Source organism: Phalangium opilio, unplaced genomic scaffold, assembly GCF_054372755.1.
Source record: "Phalangium opilio isolate 3A_F unplaced genomic scaffold, DU_Popi_V2 ptg000003l_1, whole genome shotgun sequence".
Taxonomy (NCBI): domain Eukaryota; kingdom Metazoa; phylum Arthropoda; class Arachnida; order Opiliones; family Phalangiidae; genus Phalangium; species Phalangium opilio.
In genome coordinates, this window is record NW_028324145.1 from 12,365,678 (window position 1) to 12,382,448 (window position 16,771).

General features: G+C 36.2%; 3 protein-coding genes across 8 annotated transcripts; 2 read left to right on the forward strand and 1 right to left on the reverse strand.

Moving 5' to 3' along the window:
• The first annotated feature begins 2,750 nt into the window (after nt 1–2,750).
• On the forward strand, nt 2,751–9,391 carry LOC149717901 (choline transporter-like protein 1). Of its 2 annotated transcripts, XM_089841330.1 has the most exons (14): nt 2,751–3,388; nt 6,154–6,292; nt 6,535–6,642; nt 6,704–6,846; nt 6,919–7,005; nt 7,068–7,155; nt 7,223–7,516; nt 7,589–7,636; nt 7,701–7,772; nt 7,836–8,071; nt 8,150–8,290; nt 8,362–8,734; nt 8,819–8,911; nt 9,038–9,391. In XM_089841330.1, the coding sequence occupies exons 2-14, from the start codon at nt 6,251–6,253 to the stop codon at nt 9,113–9,115; spliced, it is 1,803 nt and encodes a 600-aa protein (XP_089697456.1). In that variant the 5' UTR covers nt 2,751–3,388; nt 6,154–6,250; the 3' UTR covers nt 9,116–9,391. The 2 variants fall into 2 exon arrangements, with proteins under 2 accessions (XP_089697456.1, XP_089697457.1); XM_089841331.1 differs by lacking the exon at nt 2,751–3,388 and having other exon boundaries at nt 5,091–6,292.
• A 537-nt stretch (nt 9,392–9,928) lies between these two features.
• Nucleotides 9,929–15,679, forward strand: aop (ETS variant transcription factor anterior open). 5 transcript variants are annotated; one of them, XR_016368217.1, is made up of 8 exons: nt 11,958–12,086; nt 12,154–12,375; nt 12,445–12,552; nt 12,612–12,782; nt 12,839–13,213; nt 13,276–13,525; nt 13,853–14,612; nt 14,648–15,679. XR_016368217.1 is itself a non-coding variant. In XM_089841473.1 (7 exons), the coding sequence occupies exons 2-7, from the start codon at nt 12,231–12,233 to the stop codon at nt 14,088–14,090; spliced, it is 1,287 nt and encodes a 428-aa protein (XP_089697599.1). In that variant the 5' UTR covers nt 9,929–10,077; nt 12,154–12,230; the 3' UTR covers nt 14,091–15,679. The 5 variants fall into 5 exon arrangements, 4 of the variants coding, with proteins under 4 accessions (XP_089697599.1, XP_089697595.1, XP_089697589.1 ...); XM_089841473.1 differs by lacking the exon at nt 11,958–12,086 and adding an exon at nt 9,929–10,077 and having other exon boundaries at nt 13,853–15,679; XM_089841469.1 differs by having other exon boundaries at nt 11,535–11,976; nt 13,853–15,679.
• On the reverse strand, nt 15,675–16,730 carry mtSSB (mitochondrial single stranded DNA-binding protein). Its single transcript, XM_089841685.1, has 6 exons — nt 16,557–16,730; nt 16,427–16,499; nt 16,237–16,359; nt 16,082–16,169; nt 15,922–16,010; nt 15,675–15,845 (listed from the first exon to the last, which is right to left on the reverse strand). Exons 1-6 carry the CDS (start codon nt 16,581–16,583, stop codon nt 15,769–15,771), a joined length of 477 nt encoding a protein of 158 aa, XP_089697811.1. The 5' UTR covers nt 16,584–16,730; the 3' UTR covers nt 15,675–15,768.
• Between the last annotated feature and the right edge of the window lie 41 nt (nt 16,731–16,771).

A 16,771-nucleotide genomic window follows, 5' to 3' on the forward strand; every position in this document is an offset into this window, starting at 1 on the left:
TATAAGAACTGAACGATTTATTATAATATTTGAAGACAAGTTCTACGATGACAGATTTAATTTCAAGGGCGCGATTGGAACAAACAATAGTCTGGAATCGATAAGAATGCCACCGTCAACCAAGTTCGCGTCACTTTTGAAACTCGCAATGGAAATAAGTACGTCAGTAGGTTTATTTAACTAATCAATACGTTAGTATGTGTGCGAAGTTTATAAGCGAGTGATAATATCAAATGTTTAGACAAATGGCGAAATCTCACGGAGATTCTTGAGTTATGTTTAGTGAATGACCCCTCGTCTTTGAGTGTGACCATGAGTGAAATTATTAGGAATACTTATTTCTCCCTCAATCGAGTCTAGAACTGTCCAGGTTTAATTCGAAGTTAAATTTAGCTACCCTTATAAAAATGTTACATTTATCACACGCTCGTCAATTTTGTGTCCAGTTTGATAGACATATCGGAGGAGCCTTCGGTATACTTGTAGCTGACCTCCTAGAAAAATAAATCGAAGCGGCTCAACGTCCTTCCATGGCAGTGGCCTTGTGTCCAGGCGGGGGTTTCAGTTGTCCAGTACCTGAATTTCGCGTGACCCACTCCGAAGTTTTAATATACATTTTTTCATATTTTTCTACTGGACAGACTGCATGTGTACAACTACTATACCTTTGCGGGTTGGCTATACGCTCGATATAATGACTTTTCTCTTTTCTAACAAGAGAAATCCTTCCGGCGAAAGGGTTGCTAGCATTCTTTTTCCAACAAATCCCCTAACCAACCAACTTCAACAGCATTAAGCAATAATTGTTACCATGAGAGCGACGCTTTCGACGCTCCTCGCCAAAGTACGTTATTTTGTTCAAAACTTATTTAAATATTTGCTTAATTGATAATTTAGATAAGGGTAATCGAATATCGTGAATGTTTTTAATATATATGGATTTTGTTTTGACTTATAACCGGGGTTTATTGCGAAGAAAACTTAGACTGACGCGATAACAATGTTTCAGTAATTAGTTTCTTTTGTTAGTAATTCCGTGTACACGCAGGTGCTTTATGTCATGTACAGGTGTGTTATAAACTACTAAGTTGGAAGCGTTCCTTGCATGTAAATTCGGTTTATTCGACTAAACGTATTGTTTTAGAAATTAACATTTCGGCTTAGTCATCTAGCTACCGCATATTGAATGTCGTTTAGTTAAATATTTAAATGAAAATTGCCGATGCGAGGCGTCGCGTCTCTATTCCCATATTCCCTAAACACCAGTCAGTTCTTAGAACTTTCATGAGAGAAACAAAAGCTCGCTCATGAATATATTAAATTTTTCCTTGAATAACCAAGTGTAACGCAGTCTCTTGAATCTCTTCCATACCTCCCAAAACTGTCCCTTTCATTTCTCGGAACATTTTCGGGCTCTGCGGGTTTCTCATTGTAATAGACATTCCATTAATGTCAAAAGAGAAGCAAGCTCCACAGGGGGCTACCTACCCGGGCCGGGTCTAGTGAACCCGGGCTCCTTCTATCGTTGCATCTTGGGGCTTGAGAAGTAACATAATAGGGTGACCTCCAGCCCACGTGCATTGCTTTCTCCGCAAGTATTTAAATGACTGAATATTCTTAGGAAAAATTTATAGATTCCCTATTCACTCTCCTATAATAACACCGTTTAAACGCAAACGTACTGTTATTGACTCTTTGATTGCGCGATTCTCAACCCAGCTGTCGCATTTATACATAAGTGACTGTACCTTAGCCTAAGTTGAACGATCTACACTTCGATACAGCCATAGCTGACGAAACTAGCTTGAAATGATGAGTCAATCGCTAATATTGCCTTCATTGCCAAGTTACGCGCAAAAATCCAATTTTAGCTCGAAATTGGTAGGCAATAATAATAATAATAATTTTACGCTCGATGGTGATTATGTTTGTGGTGGTCCCGTGGGGTGCATTTTCTCACTGCAGGACGCTCGTCTATTATTAAAGTGAACTCATTGTTCCCGGACGCTCATTTTGATTTCAATCGCGATATTGTCCATTTTTAGAAGAGCACGCAATCATTACCTCATCGTCCTATCAGTTAGGATTTCGGATAAAAACGCGCGGGAGATTTTTAGACGCTCGTGTTCTAGTTGTTTACAAATAACTACAATCATCTACCGTATACCCGCGTTGAATTTTATATTAATCAACCTTACCCAATTAAAAACTCTTATACCCTCCTAATTTTATTGACTAACCTTGAAATTAGGTGAGTTTGATTTATTGGAATATTATTATTATTTTGTATGCAAGGTGATATCAGCCACCCAACTTGTTATATGTCAAAAGTAGCTTTTGTTACTTTGTAGAAGGAAGGAGCAAGGAACCCATGCTAAGGTAGAACCAACCGAATTTTAAACACCAAATGGTTGTTAATAAAAACTTTCCAACCCCGTTTCCCCTAGAAAAAAAAAATTCCCCCATCTACAGCGAAGCATCCTTAAGAAATTTTGGCATAAAACGTATTGTTATAACTGTCACTCAAACATAGGGGTCAAGTCTTTTGAATTTTTGACTGTCAGTGGGTTAGGAATATATTCATTTCTACCAATAATAGTTTCTTAAAAATATGAACCCGTATCTTCGAGTCAAACAGGTATACATAGGGAAAACACTAGAGCCGTCCCAGTTTGCCAAATAAATCGAGTTTTTTGATATAAAACTCAACCGGCATTCTCTAGAACAGGATGTTAAAGAATAGAACGTGTTTATAATGTCGAGGACGTGACGATTTGGCGTCCCGACCGGGACTGGGCTGGCTTTACGAGATCTAGCAACAGGTGGGTGGGTAACTAGCAGTAAATAAACGAAATACTGTTGTGGGGTGACGTATGTATGTATAACATAAGTACACGGGGCTTCGGGCGATTTGATTTCTAGGCCACTGTATGTATTCCCCAATAATCTCAATGAAGAAGGTCGAAAGAATTTTGAAAAAGCTTTCTTTCTTTCAACCGCGACGTGTCGGAGTACTTGGGTACATTTTGGAGTGGTGTTTATCCAGGTAGACGTGTAGAAGCACGATCTGTAAAGGTTTCCGGTGAATATGCAGGTTAGGGAACGGCAAATGACTTTCATTCTTTCATTTGATTACCTTTAAACGTATCAGCTGAGTTTAGTAGATACATCAGACCTTACCCTACTCTCGGACGGTTCTAATTTCCTCGCGTAATTAAGACGGTCTTAGTTAATAATATTAATATATTGAGTTGACGAAATTGATCTTTAACAATTAAGTAGCTTATTCGATTGTTTTCAAAGTTAATCTACTTAAATTCGGAAAAATGTGCGCGCCTGACTTTGGCTTCAAAAGACGTTTTTGAATTTAATTCTGGCATGATTTCAAGTGAGTTCATCTTGATTTCACCTGAATTTCTGTTATTTTGAGGCGTTTCATGAATATATACCTTCCTCTCATGAATATTGAGCTAGCTAGCCCATGATTCTTTTTAACATACGAGAACCGAGAGGTTATCGGTGCATCCCAATGATAACCCTTAGTAAGTTAGTCATGGAGACCGAGTTCATATTGGCGACAGGATGAAAAGTTTGAAAACTAAAAATATTTTATTTTCGCAATTTAAGGTTTCCCCTGGCATATAATTAACTAAAAACAGCTGTATATCACAGCCAGCACATCGGTGATGTTGACATTTGATGGGCGCGAGCTGTTGTGTAGAGGGAGGTCAACGTTTGTTGGGAGATTATACTTTGTGACGTATAACGAGTCGCAATGCGAACGGGGCTTCCATATATTTTATAGATATCACGTTAATTCTTGGAGAAAATTGGGCGTTGATCAATGAATAATCAATCGTCTTTAACGTTTGATTTAACCTTCGCTCTTGCGCAGCTTCTAGCTGTTTCCATTACTTTCTCCAGAAGTTTGGGATAGGTTTTAGCTGACGTTATAATGATGTCAAACGTTTCCTTGGTAAAAAGACACGTATTTTGAGAAAGGTGCTAACTAAAACGTTATTTGAAATACCCTTTAATTAGCGTTTAATCTCCCAGTTAACAAATTTTAACCTTACGCTTGATTATTCACGGATAATAAATAGTTAAAGTAATAGTTTTAACGTAACTAATGCAATTCAAGTTCAAGTTATATAGTTTTACATTTTCTTATACTTAGTTTTTTCCCCTGGCCTTGTGAGAATCACTGACCCATGTAATAATATTACCATATTGTATCTTCGACATAAAAAATACCTAATTTTTTATATGGATTTTCCTCGTTTAGTACGTACAATAAAAAAAACGAGGTAAACCGGCTTGAATTTTTTCTCTAAGATATATTTTATTTATAAATGTAAGTAGGGGCCCTAGTTTTTGGGAAAAACAATTTATTTTTGGTTTCTTAAATTGCTATTGACATTTTGGAATTTGTAAAATGACACACGGAATTTTTCATAGGGGATTTCTAAATTAAGTTCAAGTTTACTATAGAGTTAATATTCGAGTTGAGGGGATGGATACTTCCCTAAAATATGATTCATTTTGGTCTTAATCTTTTATTATAGGCTGTGGGGAATTAATTAGGAAAATCCCAAAATCATCCTGAACACAAAAACATGGGTAATTAATTTCTTTTCCCAAAATTTAGCATTCGTGATTAATTTAGTTTTGTTTAATTTACATCCTTGTAAATTCCTCTATAATTATTCTTTCCTTTTCACCTAGCTATAAAATAAACCATCTTATAAATTTAACCAAATTAATTTTAAAGGCAAATTTAATTGGAGCGCGTGGGTTTTCAGTTTATAAACATACACATACACAAACAGTTATTCAATTTAAATTAAGTACTACCAGAGCCCTTTAAACTTGTTAGGAGTACATTTAAGAACCTTGTACGCAAGCGCCGTTTTTTATCGACCAATCATAAGCCTGGTTTTTTAACGAGGGTAAAACAAAAGACAGAAAAACGAAACGTCAGACGGAATTAAAAAGTATTTTTCATTTCCTTATAACTCTAGTCCGTGATATTTGAGCTTCCGAAGCCAGGGTGTTTGTACAACCACGAAAAGTAAATTGTTGTGCAAAGAATATTAATGTTTTCCGCGCAATTCGTGATTAATATTGTTCAGAAACAATATTATGATTAATTTAAAGGCGTGACAATAAAGCCGAACTTAAGGTAAACAAAGTTATAACCGCAACTTTCACGATTTTCAGTAAGTCATAAGTTTTGTTATGATTTTTGCTTTTATTACAATCCCGATATTTGAGTCGCGGAATCGAGCATCAAAGTGTGACCAACTATTAATCTTTTTGAGCCTTACTTAATAACTATAATCAAGAGGTGAATGTCCTAAAGTTACGATTGAAAAAAAAGTAAGAAGACTAACGATACACGAGATTGATTTAGTAATCCCGATTTGATAGGTATATCTTAATTACCGTTCTCTATACCCTATTAACGGCAAGTGTCTTTATTATATGGCTTTGTAGTATCGGCAGATATAAGGCTTTGATAGTACCGTATCGCTCGTGGGAAAATATATTAGGTGTCACGAGACGTTTATAAAAACAGATACACCTTTCTTTTCGCGTGATGAAAAGATATTTCATCGCTCATACTCTTTTGTTACGCGCTAAAAAAATCTATTGTTCTAAGATAAAAAAACAAGAGGTACGATGTTCCCTCGAGACTTAAGTAGAAGCCCATCCCATTTTGTTCCAAATTGTTTTGGTAAGATGTAGGTGGTTTATGTACAGGCTGGAGACTTTCTCCGGCGTCAAGATAGTCTCCTAACGCGTTGGTGTTACTTGTGTTTAAATTTCACTTACGGGACTTACATGTGCTTGTAGTGAAGTAGAATAAAGAAATATTTGATCTAAGTCAGTTAGTTTTCCAAAAGAAATGACGGACACTGACCGGATATCCGATATGAACGTAAGACCCCACCTGCATAATAAAAAATCAAATCTGGAGCAGATTTCTCTATAACTAAAACCTCCTTTCGTTTGAAAACTTGAGCTTCGAAGGTTTCGTGAGAGAATATAACCCGGAAACAATATCTTTATCAATCATCATAGCTCGAAAAACCCATATAATTTTGGTATTATTTATTAACCATCTATATAATTTCATTTTATTTCTTGTAGGGAAGAATTGTCGTCTACTCTGCTGGACAATCGCGAAGACAGCAGCTAGCATGAAAACTTGATTTAGTTTTCCGACAGATATAAGAAGTAGTGGGCGATGGGATGTTGCGGTGGAGGAAACAGGGTACATTCGGCCAAAGTTAGTCTCGGTCTAGTTCTTGTTTATAGACTATTTTATTAATTTCGGAAAGAGAAGCGATCCTTCTTCTTGGGTTATTTTCCTCGCGCCAAGAAGCTGAGTCCCGCGTGTAGTGAACTCGGGCTCCGTCTAGCGTAGCCTCTTGGCAAGAGGGAAATAACCCCCCTGTGTGTTGATTTCTCTGAAAGTAATTAATAGTTAATTGGAGACAGCTTTTTGAACATGTATTAAATTTATCGCAGAGTGACGAACGAGGACCGCCAGAATTTGAATTTGACGGCCCCGTTCGAGACAGGGGTTGCCGGGATGTTCTCTTCTTACTTCTCTTTGCCGCCTTCTGCAGTTATCTGGTAAGAACTTCGGATTATTTTACTTTCTTAGCAACATGGGTCTAAAATCTACCGCGTTTAGGCGTACGTCTTAACGATAGCCGTCATGAAAGGAAATCCATTCAGATTAATACGTGGTTACGATGATTACGGAAATATCTGCGGAATGAATAACGTTAAGTTAGAAGGTGCGGAAAAATCTGGAATGAACAAAACTCAGTTTCCGTAAGGTTTTAAAATATGATTCTATTCACGAGTTAAGAAACTGATATCTGATCATTCTATGGTACGACGCAGATTTTTGTTGATGGATTTTACCATCGTCAAAACGGAAAACGTCAGTCGCCGACAGTGCGTAGAAGAATGTCCTCAACCTGATTTTCAGTATGTCAATGAAGTTTGACGTGTTTAGTTGAGTTTTATTTAAATAAAATTAATTTGTTTAGAACATCGGCACTTTGGCGTTGTATACCACGGGAACCTCACGTCACATTACTTCTGCGGTACTTTAATGTCACCAAGACTTTCTTTGACGTTAGTGTTATAAACATGCGCGTCTATTTTTATTATTGTTGTATTAATTCGTTTTTGGACGCACCAGGAGATGGGTTCGGACATCACTCTCTGTTGGAGAGAGATCTTGTACACGTGTCTATCTGCCTTCGGTTTGGCGTGCTTGTTGCTTATCCTGTTGAGGTTCTTGGCCGGAGTAATTATATGGACTGTCCTATTGGGTATTTTCTTCGCCTGTTTGGCCGGCACCTCTTTCATGTGGTACACTTGGCTAATGCTCAAGAATGGTGTGGTCAGAGACGACGGGACAGTCAAGATTGAAAATAAGGATTCTCAGATGAAACAATGGTTCGCTGGGGCCATCGCCGGCTCCATTGTAACGGTCAGTATTTGTATTTTCGTCAGTGTTTCATTCCTTTAAACATTCTTTAACCCCACCCCCTTTTTCTCTTAGATTATTTATTTTCTAATCGTGATAATAATGCGGTCAAGGATACAATTGGTACGCTTAAATCTTATAGTGTTACAAATAAAGGGAATTATTTAATTTATAATTACAAATGCAGGTCGCCGTTTTATTTCGGGAAGCTGGTAAAGCCATTGGTGCTATGCCTATGTTGATCCTTCAGCCAATATGGGTTAATAGAATATATTTATAATTTATTTATTATTATACTAAGAACACACGTGTACTACTTCAGACTTTCATCGCCTTGTTCATTGTGTTTGGTGGATGGGTCATCGGGTACTCGTACATATTGACCGCTCACGACTTTAAAGTCGATAACTCGACGTACGAGGTGACCTTCACGCTCTCTCAATTTTATCAGGGAATACAATGGTACCACTTATTCGCTCTACTGTGGATTACGCAATTTATTATAAGTTGCCAACATATCATCATAGCCGGAGCCGTTGCGTCTTGGTTCTTTACTCGGTAAGCCTAACGTACTTTATATAAGCTTACTCTAACACCTAGACATACTTAAGAATCAACTCCTTATAATACCCGTAGGAACAAAGATGATTTGGAGTATCCAATCACCAGGTCGACTTATTATTTGATCCGATATCATTTGGGATCGGTGGCCCTTGGGTCACTCTTAATCGCTTTAGTCAAATTCATTCGAGCTCTCTTTAAATGGCTGGAGAGACAGTAAGTCGCGACCTTACTCTTTATCTCAGAAACGTTAGCCCCTAATGTTTGGGTACGTCATAATTGTTTAGGCTAAATCGTTACCACGAATCTTGCTCCTTCTTGCTCAAATGTTGCCAGTGCTGCCTTTGGTGTTTCGAAAAGTTCCTAATCTATCTTAATCGAAACGCTTTCATCGAGATAGCCATCTACGGTTATTCTTTTTGCAAAGGGGCCCAAGAAGCCTTGCATATCTTGACCAACAACGTCCTTCGAGTGGCCGCTATTAGTTCGGTCGGTGACTTTGTCCTTCTCTTGGGTAAAGTCGGCGTGGCCGTGGCTACTGGCTTCGTGGGTTACCAGTTCGTCAAGGACAAAGAAGGCTTGAATTACATATGGGTTCCAATTAGCATCGCTTGCGTCTTCGCGCTCCTCATTTCTCATTGTTTCATGGGAGTTTACGAGGTATATCTCTCTCGCGTATTTTTGATATTTTATTTTATGTTAATTGGGTGACCATCGCGTAAAAATTTTGAACTTTTTATTTAGATGGCCATAGATACCTTATTCTTATGCTTCTGCGAGGACTGCCAGCGAAATGATGGAGTCCAAAACCCCTATTTTATGAGCAAGGGTCTTATGGTAAGGCGGTAGTTATGGATTAAATGATATTGCTCAGTTAATTCGGTCACTATGGAATATTTTTGTCTACACGCTTTAATTTGTTTTAACTTCAGACCATATTTTTTCTTTGTTTTTTTTCTTCAGAACTTTGTGTCAAAGAGCAAGAAGGTCATGGGACCGAGAGTGAGACGGAGAGGTAAAAAAATACCCGTCACACCCTGAACCCGGTTTGTACAAAAATGTTAAGTCAAGAAGATATAGTAAAATACGTTAAAGTATTGGTTAAGAGTTTACACTTGTTAGGCTTAATTCAATCGAAAGGTCATATTGATGAACAATTAAAGCGTGACAGTGTCACGCCATTAATTCTAGTTTAATTGGTGATATCATACCCGTATTAAATATTCTTATGAACAAAGAGGAAAAATAGACAGTTTTTAAATATATTTTAATGCAAGAAGTAGCTTTAAATTTTTATATAAACTTGTAAATAATGTACAAAAATATTTAAGATGGTTAAATGAATATTTTATATATATTCCGATGCATTAATTATAAATTATTACAAACAGAAATTTATCAACCTTTTTTACTTAACATTTAAGCCAATAAAACACCTTTTATGGAAAATGGAAGCGGTAAAACGCGCCAAAACAGAAGCACGTGAGTTTAAACCATTCAAATTGGGCGGGAATAAAACCACGTGACAGATATTGACTGCAGCGCCCCTTTCGCGCCAAATACGAAATCGATAATTTGATAACCGGGCGAATTGGATATGGTAGATCGACTTAATTAGGTTTGTAGGAACTGGATCGTGTTTTCAACGCCAAGATTGTCTAAAATATGAAATCGGAAGTTGCGAGGCCGCTTTATCTCTGGCGTTTATTGGCTGCTGAACCTCTATCCACTCTCCCCAATCTTTCTAGATAGGCCTAAATTCGAGAACTAAGGAGTCGCGTAACGGATAGAAGCAGGAAATAATGACTTGGTAAAAGGGCCAAAGTGACATACATCTACAGACCCGACAAAAAAAAAAGCTTCATTTTAAGAGGAAGTAAAATACTGAAAAGTTTTGATTGGCCGACTGGCATTTCGGACGATTGCTTTTCGCGTCGCTCGAGACTCAAACGCGACTTTTACTTTCGCCAAAGGAACTTTAACACGGAGACCCATATAAAAAGGCAAGTTTTCCATCATTTATTACAACTTTCTTTGAATAATTTGGAATGTAAATTAGAAGAAACACCTTTTTGCCAAAGTGGTTTTCTGATAGAATAACCCACTTCGTTTCTTGATTTATGTTCTTTTTTTCGCTGCCCCCAAGTAACATAGTAGTAGTGTTTTGATAGTTGAAAATATAGGTCGAAAGTTTTACTCTTTTAATTTTAATTTGTATAGAAATAGATATTTAATGATGGTTTTAATTTTAAATCCTTAATTACGTTACATTTCATAATTTTCCTCGCTATGGCGAAGTTAGGATGGTATTTTTTTTATATAAATATAAAACGAAGGGGAAATAAATTGGCAGGGAGGAAAAGATACCAAGAGATTCTGGTGTCTCGTTCTTGACCTTGATAATATTTTTTTGCCTCAAACATCCTCTTATAATATCACCGGGTTATTATAGAAGCCCCTTTCTCTTTTTTTCGAGGAAAGTATTTTCGCCGGATAATTATTTCCCCCTGCATTTTCGGAAACCTTTTTTTAACATGACGAAGAGACGGTAACTGGTAACGCCCATCTTTTATATGGAAGGAACAAGTTGTTCCCAAATCTAAAGCCATAATGGATGGTGCGTTTAATCTTAAATCTTTAGATTAATTTTATTTAGATAGTAGTAGTATCAATTTCTGGGTCAAATTTGATTGATTTCGAATATTTAAAATCATGCTAGAGAATATAGTACAACTTCAGAAACAAATACAATTGAGAAGAGGCACCTCTCTGCCTTTCCCTTTATTAGGATGTACCAGAAGAAACCATGGAGTGCAAACTCTCTTTAGTTTGTAGGGATTTAGTGATAGCTTAAGTTTAGAAGATACGCTTTGACTGTCACACTTATGGAAAACATCTTAAAACCTATGGTACGCGACATTAGATTTGCAATCTTCGAAGTTAGAGATTTGGCGGGAAGTCGGACCCTCCTATCTCCTTTACTGAGAGAAGTAGAAGTTGGCGAACAAATTCCACACTTTGACCCCCAATAATTTCCCCCTTTTATTCTCGCGGATGTTGATTTTTTGTTTTCCTTCTACAGCGGATATGGGTATAATGTCCTTTTCCGGTTTTGTTTTTTGATAAAAGACGGGATTTACCGCAGCCGTGACTATGTGAAAGTATATAAAAAATGTGCCCGTTCTTAAGAGGTATCGGTATGTTTCCGTTTTGCAAAGGAAATTAAAATACGGACACCGTTGCCTACCTTCCAGCTTTATTCATTCCCTCGGGGGCCTCTAAATGATGGTCTACTCTCTCTCTCTCTACCCTCCTCCCGTTACGCGTAACCCCCAAATTCGGTTCCCCTTTTTGGACCAGTGGTACTTTTATGATAGCCGCCGGCAAGGTTACAAAATAATTTAAAGATAGGCTGTAATAATTATATAAGTCGGTGCTTTCTGAAACAATTTACGAGATTGGTCTGTCTGCTCGTATACATGCTAGAATACTTGCAAATCAATAAGGGGTCACAACAAGAAAAGACAACAGTTCTGTTCAACCTCGTCATGTTTATCAACAATTCATTCATTAATCAACCTAAATAAGGTCTGAAACTACCAAATAACTTGAAAGCAATTGAGCGCCTCGTTTTACCCCAAGGTGATCAAAAGACAAGTGCGTGTTTCCATTTTACTCTCCCTTTAAATGGGGGTAGGAGGAAACTTCCTGTCAAAGGGGGCTTCGGATCGAAAGACGGCACCAGTTAGGCCTTGGTCTCTACGTTTTGATGAGGGATATTACGATACTGCCGCTTCTACTTAATTTAAAATGAATTTTCCTTAAGGGAACATAGACTTTTTCCCAATTAATCTCTCCTCTCCCCTTGGTACCACTACGCCGTATCGTCAATGCATAGGTAGGTAAGATCTCATCTGAAATTCTTGAAACTGGACGCTACTTGGTGGTTCCTCTGCTCCGCGCTCTCTCTCTTATTGGCATGACTGGCTTCTTCATTCATTCTTTGTCTCGCGTTAGTCATTTAATTAAGTTTTTAATTCTAAATTAATAGTTTATATTGTTGTCTCGTTTTTATTTAGGAATGAAATACCGCGTCGCAAATTAGTCACCCATGATTAATTTGAATTTCCCTGGGAGAGAGGATTATTAAATCATAATGGATTTAGATCACACTGGATCAGCGGCTTTAAATCCATGGCGAGCTTTTCCAGCCATGTACCCTCTGACCACCGCGAACTCGGGCTGTGATATGGTGGAATTGGCTAGTTCAGAGATTCAGAATTATTTACCCCCAAACCTTCGTAAGTGACGGATAATTAATAGTCCAGTTTCAACTTACAAGATAGCCACTAAATGTAACTACCTTGTAGCTTCCGACCCCAGAAAATGGTGTCATTCACAAGTATGTGTATGGTTACAATGGTGTGTTCAACAGTTTTCACTACCTCCAATAGATTTAGAAAACTTCCATATGAATGGTAAGTTGTAACATTTTTGTTGGAATCATTAATGTTAATGTTGTTTCTGCAATTTTAAGGTAAAGCTCTGTGCCTCTTGACAAAATCAGACTTCAAAGACAGAGTTCCCAGAGCCGGTGATGTACTATACAATACCCTCCATATTTTACTTCATAAATTAGTGCCTAACGTCACTCCCAATGTGTCAAACATCTTACTAGGACAAGCAGCTGCGGCAGCAAACAGTAGGGGTAAGATTTATATCTTCCATTCATCTTCGTTCAATGACCAAGTTGTACAATTACAGGCAGCGCATTAAACCGTTATTGGCCACGGTCAGTCAGTAGTGATCTCCACAGTATAGGCTATGTCCTACAAGACAATGGTTGTAATATGAGTAACGCCTCCGCTTCCCCAAACTCTGTGGGGGCTGAAAGTGGCGGTGATGTAGATAGCACAGTGATACTAAGTCCAGCACCGAGTGTAGATGGCCAAGTGCCTGATGGAGCTAAGGAAAGATCTCATATATCATTGGAAAACCATTCCGATGAAGAAGAGGATACTAGCAATACCAATTTACAAAAAGAACTATTACCAATTGCCCAGGGACGCGTCAAAAACCTTTTGAATACAAATAATATCAATAATAATCAAACTCGTCAAGAAGTTCCCCAAGAAAAAAGTGATTTAATTAGTTTTTGCTTAAAGATTGAATAATTAATTAACAATCAATTATTTTTTCAGGTGTCAGGCTTTTATGGGATTTTCTTCAGCAGCTTTTGAATGACGCGAGCCAGAAATATAAAAGTTGTATAGCTTGGAAGGAGAAATCCAAGGGAATCTTCAAAATTGTCGACCCCCATCAGCTGGCCTATTTGTGGGGAATGCAAAAGAATCATTTAAATATGAACTTTGACAAAATGTCCCGAGCATTAAGATACTATTACAGGGTGAAAATTTTGCAAAAAGAACCTGGTGAAAGGCATTGTTATAGGTGAGATATTCTTTTCAACCCCTCATCAGGGCTGGAAATAAGCGCAGGAAACACTGGGCATTGTCCAATAAATTTTATAAAAATGTCCCATAATTATTTTTAAAAAACTAAGGGGGTCACTGGACGTTTTGATGGGACACTTTTTGCAATAATATTTATTTATCTAGAGAATTTTCAGGTCAAAGGGTATGGGTACTGGACAAGTATCCTATAAGACATTTTCCTTATTTCCAGCCCTGCTGCCCCACAGATCACGCAATTTTTGTTTGCCAAGGCTTAAGACTTTGTTAGTTAAGCCTTTGTTTACTAATATTTTTCTAATTAAAGGTTTTTGAGGCATCCCAGTGAATTACGCAATTGCAAGCAACGAAGTTTGTTAGGGAAAATAAGCAACAGTCCCACCAATACTAACAACAACAACAACAACAACAACAATAGTAGCAGAACGAACAATAATAATAGTATAATGTCCTCTAATGAAACGGAGAGTGCCCTGGACATGAGTATACCTTCCTTGGACATGAGTATCAAAGACGAATGGACAGCTGATGGTGAAACGTTTTAATCATTCATTTTGATAATTCTGTCTACCATGAAATAGGTTGTTGTTGTTATCATTTTGATGAGCCAGCATCATTCCAGAATATTTAACAAGCAACTTATATTTTTTTACGCTTTAATGGTGCTAAACTGCTAATATGTTTCATCCTGCAATATCTTTGTTATCTTTGGCAATTTATGGTCACAATCCTCCTTAGGTTAGGTTTAATCTAGGGAAGAATATTCACTTGTTTTTATGCAAATTTAATGTAAGGGAGTATGGTTTAAATATATCAGAAATTTTAGTTAACATTCCAATCAAATATTATATAGTCTATTTTTATTAATATCATATTTTAATCGTTAATTTTCATTCTACAAATAAATTAATTTGGGGAAAACTCTTGTCCTCACTGACTGGACCCAATTATCGCGTTAGGGTTGATTTTAAGCCTTGGTTATTAACATTAGAGCAAGCAGACGATATATGAGATTGACTTGGACCCAAATCGGTAGGCTTAGGTTTAAGCCTTGGTTACCCAAATCGGTAGACTTAGGTTTAAGCCTTGGTTACCCAAATAGGTAGACTTAGGTTTAAGCCTTGGTTACCCAAATAGGTAGACTTAGGTTTAAGCCTTGGTTATTAATATTAGAGCAAGCAGACGATATATGGGTGCCAATAAGGATTGAATTCTATAAATTGATGCTTATGTAGCAACTTTTAGGTTAATCTACTTATTTTTGTGTTGTTTGTTTGGACATTTTGCTGCGTAGTAGTAGCAAAATATTCTTTCATTTGTTTATAACAAAACTGTATTTATATAATATTCATTCATTATGTTGGGGTGATGGGATATATTTGTTAATCATATGAATCATTTTATTTTTCCAAGTTATAGCATATATTATTTCCTTTTTTTTTAATCCCATTTTATTTTTTTGTGTCGTTATCGCGTTTAGACTTTTAATTAGTCTAATTAGTATCACATATTAGTTTGCCAAAAGAAAAATTATAGAATTAGTTGCGTTTTAACTTAACATTTTTGCAAAATTAAGTAATCCAAAAGAAAAAAAAAATTTCAAACCCATTGACATAACTGGTGCAGCTACGTGAAAAACAATTATTCCATTTGAATTGATTGCGTTCCAAGAAAAACAAGAAACAATCAAAGCTAAAGTCTTTCATAAAAGAATAGTTCAAGAGTAATTAATTTTAATTGGCTTAATTAATTTCCATTTGTTATTTTGTTACATACGTCAAAAAAAAAAAAGATGTAGCACTTTAAAAAAAAAAAAAGTTAAAAGACAACACGTGAGAAATTGATAAATTTATCAATTCCGTAGATAATTTCAGGAGGTTTTTAAGTGCAATCTTGGTAGGACTACAATCTTGTTAATGTTTATTGTTAATTATATAAATAGGTTGTGAAAAAGTTGAAAAGAAAAATAAATTTTTCTCTCGTAAAAGATAAAAAAAAAAAATATTTTCTCAGAAAAAAAAATGATCAAAAATTTAAAAAAAAAAAAATAAATAAATGAAGGTAGGCAATTTTTGTACCCAACCTGTCATGTTGAAGTTTTGTCAGTAAAAAAAACACAAAAACATCAGTTGAATTTTGATCCAAAAACAAGAATTTTTATTATTAATTAATTAATGTAAAATTAAGTTTTACAGAATTTTTCAAAATAATTATTTAATTTATTTATTTTTGATCTTCAATTTCAAATTCATCAACATTCGTCTCTGGCTTCTGGTTTGTTCCTAAAAAGATTACATCCTCTGGAAAAGGTTAATTTAATTAATATTTTAATTCTAGTTAAAGTAAATAGGCTTAATGGAGGGGGGGGGTCTATACCTGCAACTATTGTGGTTGTAATGTGAGTAATTCCTTTAACATCTTTAATTTCTCCATACATGATTCTACCGTCAATGTAAACTCTATGCCTATAATGTGTATGAAAGATTTAAAAGTGTTTTATGTAGGATTAGAAGTTACTGATTGCAAAGTCAATTACCCTTTCTTCAAAAATTGGTAGACAGTATTTCTAAGATAAGGTTTGAATATGCTAATTCTATGCCAGTCTGTTTTTTGACTAATTTCGCCTAAAAACACCATTTAATTTAATAAATTTTGCGTCAATAGTATTATTTAAAACTAAAAAGAACAAACCAGATTCACTCTGTTTATAATTAGTGTTTGTAGCAACTGAGAAAACAACTACTGGAGTGGATTCAGATCCACGTAGCTGAGGATCAATGCCAACTCTTCCCAGAAGCGTGACTTTATTAACACCTAGTAAGAATTTAAAATTATTAATGAATGAAATTTTTAAATGGACCACATGGCTTCTTAAATTTACTTTTCTCTATAGTTTCTAATCTCTTAGTTTCACTCATTTGTCGCTTTATTAATGGACTTAAAACATTCGTAATCTATACAGGATTGTTATTAATTGTCGATGGTTAATTAAATTCAAGATTAATACTTACAAGTTTCGCACGTTGAAAGCCAAACATGGTTGATTGATTTCAATTTAAATATCCCGCTGGGTGCCTGAGCGACTTAAGCCTTTGCTGAGCAGACGACGCGTAAGGGATGAATTATTATTTTTCCTTTCTCCAATTCCCATTGGCTGGTAGAAACTATCACCATGGAGCAAACTTTTAGGAGACCTAGCTCATCATTTACATCGGTAAAATTACTC

Bases quoted from the DNA above. Each gene is read 5' to 3' on its own strand.
- LOC149717901 (XM_089841330.1), top strand. From the start codon at position 6,251: ATGGGATGTTGCGGTGGAGGAAACAGGGTACATTCGGCCAAA. The intron at 6,293-6,534 runs GTTAGTCTCGGT...AATTTATCGCAG, and splicing joins ACAGGGTACATTCGGCCAAA to AGTGACGAACGAGGACCGCC. The intron at 8,072-8,149 runs GTAAGCCTAACG...TAATACCCGTAG, and splicing joins GCGTCTTGGTTCTTTACTCG to GAACAAAGATGATTTGGAGT.
- aop (XM_089841473.1), top strand. From the start codon at position 12,231: ATGGATTTAGATCACACTGGATCAGCGGCTTTAAATCCATGGCGAGCT. The intron at 12,376-12,444 runs GTAAGTGACGGA...ACTACCTTGTAG, and splicing joins TTATTTACCCCCAAACCTTC to CTTCCGACCCCAGAAAATGG. The intron at 13,214-13,275 runs GTGATTTAATTA...TTATTTTTTCAG, and splicing joins AGAAGTTCCCCAAGAAAAAA to GTGTCAGGCTTTTATGGGAT.
- mtSSB (XM_089841685.1), bottom strand. From the start codon at position 16,583: ATGTTTGGCTTTCAACGTGCGAAACTT. The intron at 16,500-16,556 runs GTAAGTATTAAT...AATCCTGTATAG, and splicing joins GCTTTCAACGTGCGAAACTT to ATTACGAATGTTTTAAGTCC. The intron at 16,170-16,236 runs GTTTGTTCTTTT...TGGTGTTTTTAG, and splicing joins TTATAAACAGAGTGAATCTG to GCGAAATTAGTCAAAAAACA.